Source organism: Orycteropus afer, unplaced genomic scaffold, assembly GCF_000298275.1.
Source record: "Orycteropus afer afer isolate SDZICR_OR568_19922 unplaced genomic scaffold, OryAfe1.0 scaffold00016, whole genome shotgun sequence".
NCBI classification, from domain to species: Eukaryota; Metazoa; Chordata; class Mammalia; order Tubulidentata; family Orycteropodidae; genus Orycteropus; species Orycteropus afer.
Window position 1 is genome coordinate 20,631,832 of NW_006921603.1, and position 20,443 is coordinate 20,652,274.

Here is a 20,443-nt window from a genome sequence, read left to right on the forward strand (position 1 = left end):
AAAAAAAAATGGGTTTTCTTTTCCTTTCAAATTTAATGAAGCATTAAAAAACCAAAATGAGTAAAAGTCCACATTCAAGCATTCCTTTTAATCTATGTCTTTCTTCCTTTATCTTTACCTTCCTTTCAGAAATCCCCTATAGGGTATCCCAAAACTCACAGCTAATAAATGGCCTGCAGCCCAGAGTGACATATGTCCTGTGGATGACAGCTCTGACAGCTGCTGGTGAAAGCCCCAGAGGAAATGAGAGGGAATGTTATCTGCAAGGTAAGAGACTGCTTTAAAGACGGCAAGCCCACTCTAGATTCTGCATATACACTCTCACTACATTTGGCATGGAGATTATCTGGTTTCCTTTAATTCATTAATTACTTTCTTGCTGCCACATGCCTGTACTTGCCGAGACAGTGCCAGCAAGTTTGCCGACATGTCATTGGACATGTTTCTTCCTCAGAAAGTTTCCCAAATGCACTTCTCTGTTTTCTTCATAATCCACTACAGACGTATTACACACACGACCCTAACTCCTAACTCTGAGTCTAGTAGGACAGGGACGGCTATCTGTTTATCTCTATCCCCAAGGCCTAGAATAGGCTCCAGCACATGTTCACAAAATAGCTGTTCAATGAATGATGGGAGTAATAGCAACAATAAAAACAGCAGCAATTGCATATCAGATGCTGGCCATTGTAGTAAGTGCTCTGCACACCTTTGATCATTTCATCCTTACAACAACCATGTAAAGTACCTGAGACGTGCTACCAGACACTCAAGATGAAATGAATGAAAGAATGAGGGATAATTATGCCTTTTTACAAGTGAGGGAACCAAAGTACAGAAAGATTACCCAAGATCATAGAGGTAGTAAGTGGCAGAACTACCAATCAACTGAGATTTGAGTCACATAAATTAATTTTGAGTATATGACTAAGTGACCCAGCTGACATGAGCTTCCCTCCTCCAGCTAAGTTAGCACTGTTTTCTTTGGCAAAGCTTTCTTGCATCTGCTCCAAGTGTCTTGCTTTGTGACATATATCACTTTGCTTTGATCATTCAGGACCTTGCTCTATGTCAGGTACCTCTCCACTAGAGAAACTGGCAAGCCCTCTTCTCATCTCCCCAGCATGCCTGTGAAGGTTAACTTAAGAATAATTAATGGAGGTTAAGAATTCAGCATCTTTCTGCAAGTGGGAATCCAAACTTGTGCCATCTGCCTAGGAAGGAAAGCAGATGCTGAAGAAATGTCACATGCTGCCAACTGTGTGGGATGGAAACAAGGCTGCCTCCATTAACTCCTCAGTTCAGGTCCTGTTAATGCATCTCTCACAGGGGCTAACTTGTTCTAACGCTCCCACACACACACTTCACCCTTCCTTCTAGCCTCTCGATTCAACCAGAAAAGTCATTCTGTTAAGACACCCAACACTCTCATTTAACCAAGGGCCTTCAAGTTAGAATTCAAACTCCCTATTTACCAGGCCTTGCGTGATCTTGTGTCATTCCCCACCATTCTGTATGCTAAAGGGACTGTTTCCCGCTCAGCTCCTTCTGTGCCTTTGCATAGTTTCCTTTGCCTACTCTTTTCTTCCCAAACTTGTCTGCTTAGCTGACTCCTATCCATCCTTCAACTCTAAACTTTTGACATTGTGAAGGCACAGAGACAAGATGGCATCTTGTTAGCAAAATCCACCAATTCGCTCATCAATGAAATCTCAAAACTTGGGTGAAACAGATAAACTTTTGACACTGTAATTTTTGTGAAATCCTCCTGAGCTGTTCATGGAGCAGTTTCTCAATGGTTCTCTGCTGCACTGCCTTTTCCGTGCCAGTGTTTTTACATGTATCCTGTGGCATTATGGTATATGGTTTACATGTTTACACATCTGTTTCCCATACTATTTTTATGACTTCTTAAGACAGCATGTCCTATTCTTTTTTCCATCCCAGCACCTGACAGAACTAAGTACTCAATAAATGTTGGATGAATTAATTAATGACTCCAACAAGTGGTGAAATGCTGTAGTTCTTTTCATAGGAAGGAACAGGAATAACTTCTAAGACCTTAGACAGGTAGAGAGCCTATACAATGGTTTAGGAAAATGAATAGTTACTACTTCTTGAGGGCCTCCTATGTTCAGATACTCTGCTATGTGCTTTGAATACACCATCTCTAATCCTCATAACACCCTGCAAGGTAGACATCATCATTCACATTTTATAGACCATGAGATTGGAGTCCAAAGATTACCTATCTATTAGTGGCCAAAACAAGACTAGAAACTCAGGGTTTTCAATTTACAGTCACTGTTTTGTGTAACACAAAACCACTGCCGTTGAGTCAATTACAACTCATAGCAACAATACAGGACAGAGTACAACTGGCTCACAGCGTTTCTAAGACTGTAAATCTTTATAAAAGCAGACTTCCTCATCTTTCTCCTGCAGAATGATTGGTGGGTTTGAACCACCAACCTTTTGGTTAGCAGCCTAATGCTTTAACCACAGCACCACAGCTTTTTATAAACACCCCATTTCCTTCTTCTCCTCCTCCCTTAGAGCCATAGTATAATCATCCTTAAGGCCAACTGAATCTACATAAACTATTAGACCTTGTTCCTGAACCCAGCCACCTAGAAGCTGTGGGTAGGGCTCATGGGGTTCACACAACAGTATTTTGAAATGTTCATTGAAGAGAACTTAGTCACAGGATTTGTTAACTTTTTAGGTAAAGCCAGTTGGAATGTGGTTGTGGCACCCAGCATTTGCATCGCTGTCATCATGGTGGGCATTTTCTCAATGCGTAACTTCCGGCAAAAGTGAGTTGGTTACACCTGCCAATTTGGTAAATATATGCTTTTAAACAATAACAGTTGTTTCTGCTAAGGATCAGGGAAATGAACACTCTCATATATTACTGGTGGAAGATTAAATTTATTCAAACTCTCTGAGCAATAGAAGATTTAAAAATATTACACCTTTTGAACTAACAATTCCTCAAGAGGAATTTGGTCTAAGTATATCATAGATATATGTAGATATTTAGTCAAATATGTTCACCGAAATACTGTTCAGAAAAGGAAAAAGAAATTGTAACCTAAGTGCCCGATTATATAGGATTTCTTTAATAAATCATAGTCTATACCATATTATAGCAATGTTATACCTCACTGAAGATATGTAGAGGAGAATTAAATGGCAGATAAGGGTATTTGCTATATATTATATAGAAAAAAGAAAAGCAGGTTGCAAAACAATATGTGCTTGCATTTAAAAAATAGTGTGTATACATATATACACATGTACATATGAAAGGTATCTTAATTTGGTTGTATATAACATAAAAGACAAAATAATATGTTTAAACTAGCTAACAGTTTCTCACTCTGGTAAAGGAAGTAAACTCTGTTAAAGGGCCAGTGTGGTAGGTTCACAGTTTTCAGGGACATAAGCTCCATCTATCTCTCTGCTCTGCAATCCTAAAATTGCCTTCCATCCTCACATTCACCTCATGGTCCAATGGCTGCAAGAACTACAAATATAGAAAGAAGGGAAGGAGGTTCCATACTTCTCTTTAAAGGAGGCTTTGAGAAGTCACATAATTGCTAGATAGGTAAAAGACAAGTATTGATTTGGGTGAAGGGAAAGGCAATACACCAAAAGTCAGTGACCAACACAATAACACTAAGGAAAAGAAGACACAGAGACGTGCACAAGAGGTACAGACAACAGAGAGAAACCCTTTTACATACACAATATTACATTATCAGTAATAACAAACATTAATCTACAGGCAGATATATAAGTAGACAGGCTGAATGAATAGGTATATCTAGGCAAAAAGGAATATACTCCTGACCATATATAAGTTTGGCAGATGATATTTCTACATGTGTATTTGTTGGGCTATAAAGAATGTCCATATATAGAACTAACAGGGGACAAAGTTATAATAACTTTTTAGTCACAGCCAACCACCCTGAGGGAGCAAGTTGTTAGGCCTATGGGCTTGGGACCGTGGTTGCAGGGGACATCAAGCTCAACTGGCATGACATACTACACAGAAACATTGTTCTACATCCTTCTTTGGTGAGTAGTGACTGGGATCTTAAAAGCTTGCAAGCAACCATCTAGATGGAATGATGGGTCTCTTCTCATTAGGAGCAAAGAAGAATGAAGAAAACCAAAGATGCATGGGAACAGTCACAGAGACTAGTGGACCATGCAAGCCTCAGCCTACATGACCCTGAGACCCAAGAAACTAAATAGTGCCTGGCTACCACTGTCAACCACTCAGACAGGGATCAAAACAGGAAATCCTGCACATATAGTGGAAGAAAAATATGGAACAAAACTCAAAATCATAAAAAACACCAGGCTTACTGGTCTGATAGAGACTGGTGAAACCCCTGAGACTATTATCCCTTGTCACTCTTTGGCCCTAGAATTGAACTCACTCCTGTGGCTTCCAGCCAAACAACAGATAGGCATATAACGTGAATGTTCATACCAGATAGGTATATGCCTTACAACCAACCATGGGAGACCAGAGGGCAGTATTTGCACAGGGAGATAGCTCAGAGGGCAGGAATGCACAGGAAAGGGGGACACAGGGAGGAAGTGGGAAGAGAGCTGTTACATTATGGGGATGCAATCAATGTCATAGAACAAAATGTGTATGAACTGTTGTATGGGAAATGAACTTGCTCTGTACACTTTCACCCAAATCACAACTAAAAAAAAAAAAAAAAAAAGAACAAATCACTCATGACACTTTTGATTATATCTCATTGGCCAGCACTTGATGAGGCAAAGAAAACTTAAAATGTGTTCCTTTAGTCAGGTTCATTGTCACCCCCAAAATCAGAGTTCTCTTCCTAAGGAAGAGGGGGAAATGGAATACTGGGTGACAATTAGCTCTTTCTGCCCCAAGGATGGGTCAGTAGGTGGTGCAAATGGTTTGCACTTGACTACTAACCTAAAGGTTGACAGTTCAAACTCACCCAGAAGCACCATGGAAGAAAGGCCTGGCAATCTGCTTCCATAAAGATTACAAAAAAAAAGAAAACCTACTGCCGAGTCAGACCTGCCTAATAGCAACCCCTCTTTGGGTTTCCAAGGTGGTATCACTACGGAAGTAGATTCCCCAACCTTCCTTCTGAGGAGTGGCTGGTGGGTTTGAACTGCCAGCCTTCTGGTTAGCAGTCAAATGCCTTAGGCACTACACCACCAATGATTACAGCCAAGAAAACCCTATGAAGCAGTTCTACTGTATAACGTATGGAGTTGCCATGAGCTGAAACTGACTCAACAGCAGTGGGTTTGGTTGGTTGGTTATTTGTTTTTGCCCCAAGGATGTACACCAAAATATTGGTGGTTGTAACAGGGTTAGGATCATAGATTACTTTAGATCTATTTAACTGTATTTTCTAAAATTTCTTTAGTAAATATGTATTATTTTGTAAAGAGAGAATTGTTTTTTTAATGAATTATTCTTCAAATGCTGTGTAATGTAACAGAAAAGGTCAAATTAAACTAACTCAAAGTCATTGAACCCATCTGAAAGACTTTATATTTATTTAAGATCCAATGTGTGATAGATGCTTCAAAGCACGGCTCTCTTTTGGTAGACTTTGAAAAACATTAACTCAAATACAGTAAACTAGGATCACATATGGGAGCTCTGGTAGCACAGTGCCTAAGGCACTTGACTGCTAACCAGAAGGCTGGCGGTTCAAACCCACCAGCCACTCCTCTGAAGGAAGAATGGGCAATCTACTTCCGTAGTGATACCACTTCGAAAATCCAAGGAGGGGTCGCTATGAGTCGGGTCCCACTCGATGGCAAACAACAACAACAGGATCACATACATCCTCTTCTGGGTAGGAGTGGGTATCAGGATGAAGGCTAAGCTTCTATAATAAATAAATCGATCCCCAAAATAAAGTGGCTTAAACAAAACAGAAGTTTAATTCTCTTTCATATAATACTGCAGAAGTAAGTCATCCAGGTTGGTGGGCAGCTCATTGAGGGATTTAGTCTTCTTTCATCTTACTGGCCCACAAATACCATAGCATCATCCTCATCTGTATGGCCTGTACTAGGTCACAGGCACCTCTGCTCACATTTGTTTGGAAAGAAATTAGTCACATGGCCATTTCTCTGGCTTTAAAAATCTTAAATGCATTATAGAAGTTTATCATTCTCATGAAACATGAAAGTTTATTAAAGCTAAGACAAGTGTATTTAAAAAAATTGTCACATTAGTCTTGAGTTTTTAAAAGATATTAAAAATATTTGTCAAAAGTATAAGAAATATTTTTAGGATTTTTTCTTTTGACATTATAAACATTATATATACTCATTTTAAAATATTTTAAAAACTCAGACATGTAGAAAGGGAAAACAAAAAGACCCACAGTTCCTCCCATCACCAAATATAATCATTGTTAGCAGTTTGCATTTATTTTCCTGATACTTTTTCTTTCTTTCTTTCTTTCTTTTCTTTTTTTTTAACATAGTTATGTTCAAGATATTTATACCATTTTGTACCCTATTTTTTTTCTTTCAGTAAAATAACTTCCCTGATATTACAATCTCTTTGTAGATATTCAAATTAGTAAACTTCCCAAGGGTAGGGACCATGTCTTCTTTGCTGTTGTACCCATAGTGTGTGACACTATGCTGGTCATATATCAAAGAAACCAAACTCACTGTCATCCAGTCGATCCTGACTCATGGTGACCCCTCCTTGGGTTTCCGAGGCAGTATCACTACAGAAATAGATTGCCCAACCTTCATTCCAAGGAGTAGCTGGTGGGTTTGAACCGCCAGCCTTCTGGTTAGTAGTCAAATGCCTTAGGCACTATGCCACCAGATCTCCTGGTCTTGCATCAGGGTTCAATGATGTTTTCTGAATGAAGCACACTTGGATAGTGACAGACAGTCAAACATTTCATGGAGTATAAGTTCCATGGTTTATTTAGCAAATTCCAAATGGCTGAACCACAACTATTTATCAAGTGAAACTTCACAGAAAACTACTCCAGCCTTGGCTAATATATCATCTTTCTCCTTTAGTGTTTATATTTATTCATTTGCCTACAAAAGCAAGCCACGCACTGAAATCACTGCCCTAAGAACCTGTGCTTCCAGGCCAGTGTGTGCACATTTAACCAGATGTCACTGTTTTTTTAATCTACAGGGTATTTTTTCTCCTTTCGGCCCTCAGACCTCAGTGGTGTAGCAGAGAAATTCCAGACCCAGCGAATAGCACTTGGGCTAAAAAATATCCCCTCATGGAGGTAATGTATAAAATCTTAATGGCTAGTCAATGGGGTACTAGTGGCTACCCTAAGCTTGTCCTTGTAATTAGAAAGTGTCACAGTTATCTAGTGCTGCTGTAAGAGTACTACCACAAGTGGGTGGCTTTAACAAATAGAAATCTATTCTCTCACAGTTTAGGAGGCTAGAAGCCCGAATTCAGGGCCCCAGCTCTGGGGGAAGGCTTTCTCTCTCAGCTCTAGGGGAAGGTCCCTTTCATCTTTAAACATCTGTGGGCTTGGTATTCATCTCCATGTGTCTTGGCATCAATCTTCCCCTGGATCTAGGAGGTTCTCAGCACAGGGAACCCAGGTCCAAAAAATGCACTCTGCTCTTGGCTTCTTCTTTCTTGGTGGTACTGAGGTCCCTCCAATCTTTGCTCACTTGTTCATCTCTTTTATATCTCAAAAGAGATTGACAAAATACAACCTAATCCTGTAGATTGTAGATTGTATCCTGTCTCATCAACATCATAGAGATTAGGATTTGCAACATACAGGTTAATTACAACAGATCACAAAACGGAAGATAACTACACAATACTGAGAATCATGGCCGAGCCAAATTGACACTTATTTTTGTCAGTCTATAATGGAAGCAAACCTACGTCCTTAGACCCTATGGATAAGCTGAAGTCACATGTGCGAAGTTACCAACTGAGTCAAAATCTGGAAGACTCACAGCTTTTTGTTCCTCTATGGACACATATAGACCCATGTCATTCTTTTAAACAGTTGCATCATATCCTGCTGTATGAATACACACAGATTGTTTAGCTTGCACATTCCCCTCCTCATCTCAACTTATTTTTCAAAAAAGTAAGCCAAGTTATTTTTGCCATTTGCTAAGTACTAGCCTGAGCATTGATTCATCCAAATCCAAGAGAACTGAAGGTGTACTGTGACATTCCCAGTCCTGTCTGAGCATAGAACAGTTAAACAGAGCCCAGGCTATTTTGGTTTTGGCAGGAAGCCAGGAAGCCCTTCCATTTTGCAAGCAAAGGTTTTAAAGAAGGAGACATCACTTAGAAGGCAGATGAGAGAGCTGAGGGTAAAGGAAACGAAGGGGACTGCTACAGTGCACTCTGCAGAGGTGAGAACCTGCTCATGAGAAGACAAGGTGCTCCATCTCTGGGGGAAGCGGTTGCAAGTTGAAGGTATCTGGATATGGGGCAAGAATGAATGCATTTAAGGGGAGCAACTGGGAAAGGAAACTGTATGCCAATATTCTTCCCATTGCCTGGGGCCTTGGCAGCCCCAGCAGACTCCCTTTCCCCTATCTCACATCCTTTTACCTCCAAGATTCATCTCTTCAGTTATCCGGTACATTCTGTTGTCCACACCTCCCCAGGCCAGAAGCTTACGGTGCCAGCCATGTGTGCCTTCACAGGAATTGAAGTCACTGAAGTTTTATGACTTTGGTATCAGGCTTGGATGCAAACCTGCCTCTGCCACTTACCATATGTCTGACCCATGGACAACTTGCACGAGTGGCATCTTCTGTAAAATACAAATTAACAATACCTTATCTCATATACCACTATGAGTTTTAAATAAGATGCTGTGCAAAGTATGTGGATCATAAAAGGCAAAACTCATTCACTTTTTTTCCAGGAAATCTCACACTTTAAGTCCCATCTCTATTGAGGGGTTCTATCCCTGTTAAAGGAGCTCTGGTAGCATAGTGCCTAAGGCATTTGACTGCTAACCAGAAGGCTGGCAGTTCAAACCCACCAGCCACTCCTCAGAAGAAAGGTTGGGCAATCTACTTCCATAGTGATACCGCCTCAGAAACCCAAGAAGGGGCTGCTATGAGTCGGATCCGACTCCACGGCAGTGAGTTTGGTTTGGTTGGTTTTTCCCCTTCAGCATGCATACATGATATTTCTGTAAGCATATATGTAACATGTATAAACTGATAATGGTGGTTGCTTTTTGGGAGACAAAGGAAGGCTAACATTATGTAGTCCTCTTGAACTTTAAAAAATAAACAAAAAACTATGTGCATATATCTATTCTTCAAAAATAACCAGCGAGTTAGGAAATTAAAAATAAAATAAGCAACTTAAATAAGATTTCTGCGTTGAAGGCCTTGGAGGCATCCTTGGGACCTATGTGGCTTGACCCTTGAAGCAGGTAGATCACTTTTAAAGAACCAAACTGCTCTCCTGGTGCTGGGCTGAGGCAGAAGGCAGAAACACAACAGGCTGTGCTCCTTCACCTCTAGCAATATGTGCTCAGAGCTTCCAGGCCTTAACATCTCTCTACTGCTTCCCAAGATTGGCTGAAAGCCATGTCTGAAAGCTTTGGAGAAAAAGGGCATAGCATAAAGGGGATCACTGAGATGTTAGTCATTTTGAGCTTAAAATAGTGTCCATGCGGTGTCTGAGTTAAGAGTGGTTTCAGAGGGCTTCCTGCTGGACTTGTCAGAGAGCCAGCTTTTTAAAAGCACTAAGGAGCAGCCTCAATCACCACCACCAAAGCTTTAAAGAAGGCAGAGCAAACACCCCACCTCGTGAAAACAGCAAGCCATTCCCTCACCCTGTGTAACCTCCCCCACATCTGTGAAAGCAGAGCTCTGGCAGGTCAGCTTTCCAAAGCCATCGGCTGTGTTCCAAGCCCTACCAACTTGCCACAGCCAGTTTGTGCAGGGATCAGAAACAAGCAGGCTCCCAGAAGAGAAGCACACTCATACCCACACTAGATGGTCAGGGTCCTTCATGGCAGTCTGTCCTGAGACAGCATTTACTTTCACTTTCTGGACACTTGATGAATTCAAGGCAAAGGAGGGGGATGCTGAGCTGGGGGACATCAGAGGCTGATCCAGACCAAACCATCTTGCACAATTTGTCATTTGACAAATGAGGGAGCTAAGGTCACTTGACTGCTAACCAGAAGCCTGGCGGTTCAAACCCACCAGCCACTCCTCGAGAGGAAGGTTGGGCAATCTACTTCTGTAGTGAGACTGCCTCAGAAACCTTAGGAGGGCTTGCTATGAGTTGGGTCCGACTCGACGGCACAAAACAACAACAACAAGGTCAGTTGAGAGGTCAATTGAGTTTTCCTACGTCATAGAGGGTCAGAGTTGGGACTAGTATACAGGATTTTCCCTGTCCCAAAGCTATTTTTTTTATCATCCTAAAACAAAACCACACCAATCGCACTCCCATCAAGTCGATTCAACTCATAGTGACCCCTCCTTGGGTTCCTAAGGCAGTACCTCTATGGAAGTAGATGGCCCAGTCTTCCTTCCGAGGAGTGACTGGTGGCTTTGAACTGCTAGTCTTCTGGTTAGCAGTCAAATGCCTTAAGCACTACACCACCAGAGCTCACAGCTCCTCCCTTAAGGTTGTACTGGGTGATGGAAACAGTTCGCACTCATCAACTAACCAAAAGGTTGATGGTTCAAACCTACCCATCAGCACCATGGAAGAAACGCCTGGCTATCTGCTTTCATAAAGATTACAGCCAAGAAAACCCTGGGAGCCCAGCCCTACTCTGTAACACATGGGGTGGCCATGAGTCAGAATCGACTTGATGGCAATGGACTGCGGGTTTACTCCTTCATTAAGACATGGTTCCTGATGCAGTGGTTTAACCTACTGCTATTGAGTTAATTCTGACTCTTAGCAATCCTACAGCTCAGTGTAGAACTGCCCCATAGGGTTTCCCAGGCTGTAAATCTTTATGGAAGCAGACTGCAGGTGGTTTACAGACATGCAAATAAAAGAAATGACAGTACAAAGCATCCACATGTCCAGAACCTAATGAGTGGTTTCTTCATTGTTGTGAAGTAGAAGAAGAGCCACTGGGGGCTCTTATGAAGAGGAAGCCTTTATGCGGGAGATGGTGGAGCACACATGAGCAGAGTGGAGACTGGCAGTGGATGCAAGTGTGGTGGTGGGACTAAGGGAAAAAATGTGTGTCCACTGAAGACCAGGGCAGTGTGCGTGAAATAGCAATTTCCGGAGTGAAATGTGGGGAGGCAGAGGCAGGCAGTTGTTCAGGAGCTCGATTGCCTGGCTGAGGGCTTGAAGTCCTCATATGTAAGCAGAAGTCATAAAAATGTTCAGAACAAGTGAAGGATCAGGCAGTGCATAAGGCAGTTCCTCAAATGTAAGGACAGGCTGAGGCACAGAGACCAATGTCAACCTATTAAAGCAATGTTGGGGATAACAGTGGTTCAGTGGTAGAATTTACCTTCCATGCATCTGATTCCTGGTCAGTAACACACCCTATGAACAGCCACCATTCTCTTATCAGTGGAGGCTTGCATGTTGCTATGATGTTGAATAGGTTTCAGTGGGGCTTCCAGATGAAGGCAAACTAGGAAGAAAGACCCAGGAATCTACTTCGGAAAATCAGCCTGTGGAAACCCTATGATCACATGGTCCGATCCCATTGTGCACAGGGTTACCATGATTCAGGGCCCGACTTGATGGAGTTAACAACAACAGCAACAAAACAAATATGAATAAGGTGGCAAGGATTTAGATTCAGGAATCAGCAGTAAGTTTGGAAAGGAAAAGAGGACATTAAGGAATTGACGACCAACTGGAAAAAAAGAATAAGTGAGAGAATTAAGAGACGAAATAGCTATAAACAAGGAAAGGTGAGACTTTCTTCCAAAAAAGTGTTATTCTTGAGAGGTCTTTCTTCAAAGCTGATTTGACAAGGTTATTACTCTGCCTGAAACTTTTCAGTAGTTCTATCAAAGCCAAACTCCTTTGCTTCCTTTAAAGACCCTTCATGATGTCATCTCCCTCCTATTTCCAAAGCCTCAGTTTGCTGGTTATAAGAAATAACTAGCAGGTTCCAGAACACATCAGTCCTCTCTGCCTGCCACCTCCCCACCTGGAAAACACTATGCATTTCTCAGGACTCAGCTCAGTGTCAGGTGTGACCATAAAGCCTCCCCTGACTCCTCCCCAGACAGAGGCACAGCCAGCCTTTCCTTTGACCCCACTGTGCTTTCTACACTAGAGAAGCAGTAAATACAGTTTGATTCACCTTACGAACAGTCTGGCTGGTTTGAGTTGGGTTGTGGGGGTTGGAGAAGGTCCCCACTCCTACCCCTCTTCCTCGGATGCAGACTCCCTAACAATGTTTACTTCTCTTAGCCTGCAAAGTCAAGGACCCAGTGTCCCACACAAGCTGAGTAGTCAGTGCCGGGTTCTGAGGCATCTGGAAAGAGAGAAGTCAGATATCAAAGTCACTTATATAGTATTAAGAGCCTCTTCCACCTCCCTTCTCAGGAGAAGATGCAGCTGCCTGAGGACAGGCTCCTGACAGCCAGGCACACACCTGAAGAACCTGAGACACTGGTCCTCAATGAGGTCATTCATCAAGTGGCCCCAGCCTTCAGACGTCCCCATCGCTGCATCTGGCCGGAAAAGGGACAAGGAGTCCAAGGTCACCATATCTCTGAGGAAGACACAGCACCTCCAAGAGCTCTCACAGCTGAGACAAGACAACTAGGGGATCTGTACAAGGTGCTGGGGGGCAAAGGACCTGACTCAAAACCTAGAAATCCAGTCAGCCCCTTGACAGTCCTCCCAGTGGACTATCTTCCCACCCATGAGGGCTACCTACCCTCCAACATAGACTATCTCCCTTCCCAAGAGGCTCCTGGCCCTAACCCTCTGGAAGAACTGGAGCCTCAGCACATCTCCCTTTCTGTTTTCCCCTCAAGTTCCCTTCACCCGCTCAGCTTCTCCTATGGTGAGAAGCTGACTCTGGATCAATTAAAGATGGGGTGTGACTCCCTTGTGCTCTGAGAAATGAGGCTTGTGGCCTATAACATCAGTGAGCCTTCAATCAGCACAGCACACCTCATCTACCCAACCCCTTCTCCAAGAAGGATAAAATTGCATACCACTGGGTGCTGCTGTCAGGTCAGGGTGCTGCGAGAGGGCAGGCAAGCCTTCCTCCACTTCCTCACGTTTCACTTCAGAAATCAAAAAATATAAAACACCTACTACATACCAGGCCTTATTCTGATCAGCACTGTTCAGTAGGACTTTCTGAGATGATAGAAATGTTCTCTATCTGCACTGTCCAATACAGCAGACACTAGCAGTATATGACTACAAACCAACTGAAATGTGTCTAGCAAGACCAAGGAACAGAATTTTGATTATCATTAAAATACCCAGTGGCTACCACATTGGCTGGTGTAGCTCTAGAGGATACACTATTGAAAATTACAGGTAGCCTTCCAAACAAATTAGCCTAGTTTTACAGATGAGGACATAAGACATGCATGAACACCAGTATAAAAGGCCCCCAAGATGATTACTGGGAGCTCATTTGACTGCTAACCAGAAGGCTGGTGGTTCAAACCCACCAGCCATTCCTTGGAAGAAAGATTGGGCAATCTACTTCCGTAGTGATAAAACCAAACACCAAAATCACTGCTGTCAAGTTTAACCCAACTCATAGCAACCCCTCCTTGGGTTTCTGAGGTGGTATCACCTCAGAAATGAAGTAGATTGCCTAACCTTCCTTCCGAGGAGTGGCTGGTGCGTTTGAACCGCCAGCCTTCTGGTTAGCAGTCAAGTGCCTTAGGCACTGTGCTACCAGGGCTCCTTCCATAGTGATACTGCACAGAAAACCCAGGGAGGGATCGCTATGAGTCAGACTTGACTTGATGACAATGAGTTTGGTTTTTTTTGTAGATGATTACTGTCCAATTTGATGAGGTCTATGAATGCACATTTTTCTCATTTTCGCCTAGTTTTGCTTTGTAGGTTTTTTCTTTACTTTCTTTCTTTTTTGCCTTCACGCTCTTTCAGTGAATCAAGAACAGCTTGGAGTCTACTGTAAACCCACTGTAGAACTTTACAAGGCAAGCCTTCCTCACGAAGACTTTAAGCTGCTCCTCAGGCAGCTCAAGTTGAGCCTGGAAGATATTTCGCTTTTCCAAGACATGAACTGGGAATGTAACCCGTCTTTTACACCTGTAAATCTGTGGCCCCTAGCTTGTCATCCTCTGCTCTCCCATCTTTTCCTATGTCTTCACTATCACACTTTTGTGGCCTCTTAAAATCAGTGGGCTCCACCACCGGGCTGGTGGGGAAGCCTTGGTCCAAACTGCTAATAGTTTCCATGTCATTCAGGCAGTACCCTTTCCAAAATAGGATGAAAATCCAAAAAGGATCTTTTTCTTAAATCTTCTCCATGCTCGGGACCTACCCCCACCCCACACACAAAGTCTAACACTGGAACTGCAGCAGTTCTCCACTAACCTTTGAATTTTCATTTAAAAAAAAATTGTTACCGATGTACACTTTTTCCCTAACCCACCGAACTGTCTATGTCCATACTTATTTGCAGCTTCAAAATCATCAAACTCAAACCCACTACTGTCTAGTCAATTCTGACTCATAGTAACCCTATAGGACAGAGTAAAACTGTCCCATGGGGTTTCCAAGGTTATAATCTATACCAAAACAGATCTTTCTCCCTTGGAGGAATTGACTTTTTGGTTAGCAGCCAAGTGCTTTAACCATTGCACCACCATGGCTCCTTGATTCACAGCCCAGTCCTGTACAGATAACTATTTTCAGCCTTTTGAAAGGTTTACCAGACTTCTCTGAATGCTAGAAGTTGAAGAGATGAACATCTGCTTAGCTTGCTCATGTTAAAACTCTACTTATCTTTGCTTCCTGACATCCCAGACCCCACATAGTTAGTATTCCCACACTTTCTTTAAAAAAGCTTTTCTTTAAAAAGTTTAAGGTCCTTCCTTACATTTGTATTTAACTTTGGTGCAAGCACTTCACACCATGATTCCTTGCATCTCAGCATTAGGTGTGGCTTGTTTCTACCCAGGATGTAGTAGCCCTCTTCAAATTGTTTGCAGCAGAGAAGGGTGCCTCCTTAGAAGCAGGCCAACACATTACCTCCTGGCACTGGGAGTTATCTTTACGGTTTTCTTGAAATACCTACTTTCCCTACCTTTGGTTTCCTCTGGATTACATGATATCCATTAGTTGCCTCTGCATCATCCCTTGTCCCCAGTACCCAGCCTCAGTCTCTTTTACCCCTACTCCCTTTTTTCTTCCCTTCAGGCCACAAGTGATAGGTATCACAGTCCTCATTTTTCTCCCTAAAAGAAAAATCTTTAAGTCGCACATCACCTCTTCTGAGAAGGCTTCTGTGACTTTTAGCTGCAGCATATTCCCCTCCTCTGTGCTCTCAGAACACTTACTTCCTCTACTGGACAGTAAACAACTTGAAAGCAGGAACCATGGCATCTGTTTCCCCACCACCATGCTTGGTCCACAGTAGTTGTTGGGTGCCATCAACTTGATTTTGACTCATAGCAACCACAAGTGACAGAGTAGAATTGCCTCATAAGAGTTTTCTAGGCTCTATAATCTGTGAGAGCAGATTACTGGGTCTCTTTCCCCATGGAGCTGCTAGGTGGGTTAAAATTGCCAACTTTCTATCAGCAGCCAAGCAGTTAACTATCATGGCACCACAGCTTGTTTAGTCCATAGTTGTTAGGTGCTGCCAAGTTGGTTCTGTCTCCAAGTGACTTGTGTACGACAGAACAAACCAGTGCCCAGTTCTGCGCCCCCCGCCCCACAATCATTGCTGTTCCTGAGCCCATTGTTGCAGCCACTCTGTCAATTCATCTCGTGCAGGAGCTCCCTCTTTTGCTGACCCTCTACTCTACCAAGTGTGATGCCCTTCTCCAGGGACTAGTCCCTCCTTGCAACTTCTGAAGTACATGAGATGAAGTCTCACCATCTTCCCTTCCAAGGCGCATTCCAGCTGTACTTCTTCCAAGACAGATTTGTTTGTTCTTCCAGCAGTCCATGGTATTTGAAATATTCTTTGCCAATGCCATAATTCAAAAAGGTATCTTCAGTTTCATTTATTCGTTGTCCAGCTTTTGTATGTATATAAGACGACTGAAAATACCATGGGTCAAGTGCATCTTAGTCCCCAAAGTGACATCTTTGCTTAACACAAGTCTTTTGCAGCAGACTTGCCCAGTGAAATATGCTGATTTCTTGACTGCTGCTTCCATGGGCATTGTCAATCCAAGTAAAATGAAATCTTGATCAACTTCAATTATTATTATTAGTTTTTATCATGATGTTGATTGATAAAAAGCAATTCGTCAACATTGTTCCACCTCCTACTTTGGTGAGTAGCGACTAGGATCTTAAAAGCTTGCAAGCTGCGATCTAGATGCAACAATGGGTCTCTCCTCATCCAGAGCAAAAAATGAAGCAAACCAAAAATTGAGAGATACAATCAGTCCTAGCGACTGGTACACCATCCAATCTGCAGCTTATATGACTATGAGACCAGAACTAGATGGTGCCCGGCTACCAATGTCAACCACTTGGAAGGGGATCTATGTAGGAGATCCTGGATAGGGAGGGAGAACAATGTGGACAAAACTCAAAATCATTTGGAGAATAAAAAAAGGGGGGGGGCCAGGTTTCCTGGTCTGATAGAGGCTGGTGGTACCACTGAAACTGTGGCCCCTAGCTGCCCGTCAGGTCTGGAATTGAACCCACACCTGTGGCTTCCAGCGAAACAAAAGACAGGCATATGAGTTGAACATTTACCTGAGGTAGAGACACTCCTTGGAGAGAACAATCTTGGGAGAAAGAAGGGCTGCTTATGCACTGGGAGACAGCTCAGGGGGCAGGAGGGCATGGAGGGATGGACACAGGGAAGAGGTAATTATCGGGAGGAAGTGGGAGGGGAGCCGTTGCATTGTGGTAAATTGTGGTCAATGTCATGAGACAAAGTGTATGTGGACTGCTGTATGGAAAGTGAGTTTGCTCTGTAAATCTTCACCCAAATCACGATAAATAAATAAATAAATAAATTTTAAAAAAGTAATTTGTCATTTGTCACATCTTTAATCTTACTCCTTGTTTCAAAAGTCAGTCTAGCTGTGCCTCCTTACTCTTTTTTGGGACAATTGAGTTTTCCAAGCCTCCATTCTATACTGTTTTCATTAAAGGCACTGCTGTGATATATGTAGAGGAGTTTCTTAACAGACACATTTGAACATGCCATTGACTGCTCACTCTGCCAGACAGAATGTCCTGTTTCCATGAATGACAGGATAACCTTGCTTTGCCCTTGCCAAGTAGTTTCCACAATTCTTTCTCTCCTAGTCAAAACCCCAAATCAGGTTGCCAGGTTTACCAAGTCTAGAAGGAAGGAACTCAATATAATTTATACAGCCAAGCTTTTGTTCCACAAGAAAATGAGCAATTTTAAATCCTCATTCCAAAGCCAATGCAGAAATTTCTGCACTACTGAAACTCGCATATTCCTTAATTCTCTGGGACCTAAATGACTACAAATTGTGTCCCTGAGTTCATTTTTACTGAATTCATGGGAATTTCCACTACCATTTCTTATTTAGTGATTCTTACTATGAATTGTTCCTTGAAAGGGCCTCTTTCCTAGAAGCTTGAGATTCTATTTCCTTGGCCCTCTTCCTTATTGACATTGCCAGTCAATTCTGACTCATGGCAACTGCATGGGTGTCAAAGTAGTACCCTGCTCCAGAGGGTTTTCAATGGCTGATTTTTCAGAAGTATATTGGCAAGCCTTTCTTCCAAGGCACCCCTGGGCATTAACTATTTGCAGCACTGAAAGACTCCTTACAGACATTAGAAAAGTGAAACTATTATCTTCCTCCACTCTCCCAATTTCTCACCTTCCTTTAATAGCCTACAGATGCAACTCACCAATGCCCTGAGGTCAGTGAAAAAGATGCCAAGCTTAGCTCATTCTATTTGTCAATGCCATGTGTTAGATTCTTGTTTTTTCTCCATTGGGTTCTTTTTCTTTCATCTGATGCAGTTGTCACTTGTCACACTATCAATTCTCAAGGCCTCCATAGGAGCTCTGTTTTCCTTGCCTAGCCTGTAGGACTCACAGAAAATCACATTACCCACACTTATGAATGGCTGATAGGAATTCTGGTAGCGCAGTGCCTAAGGCACTTGACTGCTAACCAGAAGGCTGGTGGTTCAAACCCACCAGCTACTCCTCAGAAGGAAGGTTGGGCAATCTCCTTCCGTAGTGATACCGCCTTGGAAACCCAAGGAGGGGTCGCTATGAGTCAGGTCCGACTTGATGGCACATAACAACAACATGAATGGCTGATAGGTGAACCTTCATGACTGAAGCACCATTTCAGTAAGAAATCAGAAAGATCCCTAAAAAAAGATAAGCAAATTCAGTCAATTGGCTGACCAATAGTAGCAAGTCAGATCTTTACATTGCTCCATAAAACCCAAAAAACAAATGCACTGCCTTCGAGGTGAATCTGACTCACAGTGACCCCTCCTTGGGGTGGTATCTGAGGTGGTATCACTACAGACGTAGATTGTCCAACCTTCCTTCCAAGGAGTGGCTGGTGGGTTTGAACTGTCAGCCTTCTGGTTAGCACTCAAATGTCTTAGGCACTATACCACCAGAGCTGCCATAGTGCTCTATATACCAGAATAAATTTCCAATAGCTTAAAACAAAAACCTTACAAAACTCATACACACTGAGATTAAAATCTTGTAACATATGCCAAAAGTAGTTTCCTTATTAGGAACTCTTAACAGATCAATATGATAAAAAGCCAACACTTAAAAATGTACTGTGAACAGGCAACAAAATACATATAAATGGCCAATAAGTATGAAAAAAAAAAAAAACACCTGTAATCAATGAAATAAAAATTAAATAAAATACCATTTTTCACTTACCAGATTAGCAAAGATTTAAAAAAAAATCAGCCAATATTAATAAAGAGAACTGGTGTTTGCAACAAGAATATTAGCTGGCCCCTTTCTGGAGGGAAATTGGGCAATATCCAACAAAATATAAGTAAGCAATTCTACTTCTAGCTATACAGCTTAAGGAGCCGTATAAACATTCTAAGTTGAATGTGGTTATTCATCAGAGCCCTGCCTATAATAGGGGAAAACCCATAAATACATTTCATTAGGGACTTGTTTCCATCACGATCTATCTGTACAATGAAATACTGAATTTCATGGAAACAAAGACTGTACTGCTTTTAAGACACTCCAGTTTTATCATCTGAATAGAAAAAAATGCTAATTAAGTTGTAATAATATGCTATCCATTGTATGACACGATTCTTTCCTCCAGATTTTACTATGTCTGAAATTGGGATGAATCTTAGAATTGATGAAACGCACACTATGCACATATTTTAAAAATGTAGAAAACTGCTTCACATGAAAAATGTTCAGTTACAAAAGGCTGAATAGTATCACTTTTATAAATTATCAATGCAGACACATACACACATCTTAAAGAATATCTATCATACTGTAACTGATTATCTCTAGGCCATAGTTGTATATGTTTTGCATCACAAATACACATTACTTTTATTAACTGAACAACAAAGTCAATAGTACCAATTTCTTTTCAAAGCCCTGAGGGAATGGGTCTAGAGACAGACACTACTGACTACTCTGAAGACAACTCTTGGTGGCCCATGTCTCTTGCACCCCACACCTTCATATGCCAGTGCCTGGCATCTGCCAGACCGCAGAAAGGCAAAACAGATGACACCAACAGGTTAAGGCTGGGGGCTGGTGATGTGAAACAGTGGATTTTTGAAATCCAGAGTTTATGCAACAAGCAAATTTTTGTCGCATTCTCATTCTAATAGGAATTGTCAATAACCCAATGGAGTATCTAACATAGTACTAAGGACATGCAGTTTTCAAGTCCTTTAACTCAAGTTGTCACAACCACCAGTTAATAAATAGTCACTTATTAACTACTTCAAGTAGGTGTTATCTCCATTATACAGACGAAGAAACTGAGATAGAAGGTTAAGTAACTAGCCAAGACTCACATAACTAGCACATAATACGAGTCTGGTTTCAGACCTCATTCTTTCAATTATTCTATAATTCCTTTCTCTGCAAAGGACAACATCCCAGAAAAACTCTCATCAATTATGGTTCTCCTGTACTTACTTATAAGATCTTTCAAATTACTGATACTAGGTAACCACACTCCCTGTACTTATAAAGTTCTAGTTCATAGTTAGTTCTTGAGATAACCACCTAAAAACCAGAAAATTGTTAAAATACCACCA

General features: G+C 42.0%; 1 protein-coding gene across 1 annotated transcript in view; it reads left to right on the forward strand.

Moving 5' to 3' along the window:
• Positions 1 to 13,096, forward strand: part of IL12RB2 (interleukin 12 receptor subunit beta 2) — a 97,002-nt gene extending 83,906 nt beyond the window's left edge. Inside the window, exons 12-15 of the mRNA XM_007959344.2 lie at positions 130 to 267; positions 2,726 to 2,816; positions 7,202 to 7,301; positions 12,575 to 13,096. Coding sequence (XP_007957535.1) covers positions 130 to 267; positions 2,726 to 2,816; positions 7,202 to 7,301; positions 12,575 to 13,096 — 851 coding nt within the window. The remainder of the gene's footprint in view (positions 1 to 129; positions 268 to 2,725; positions 2,817 to 7,201; positions 7,302 to 12,574) is intronic.
• Positions 13,097 to 20,443: the final 7,347 nt, after the last annotated feature.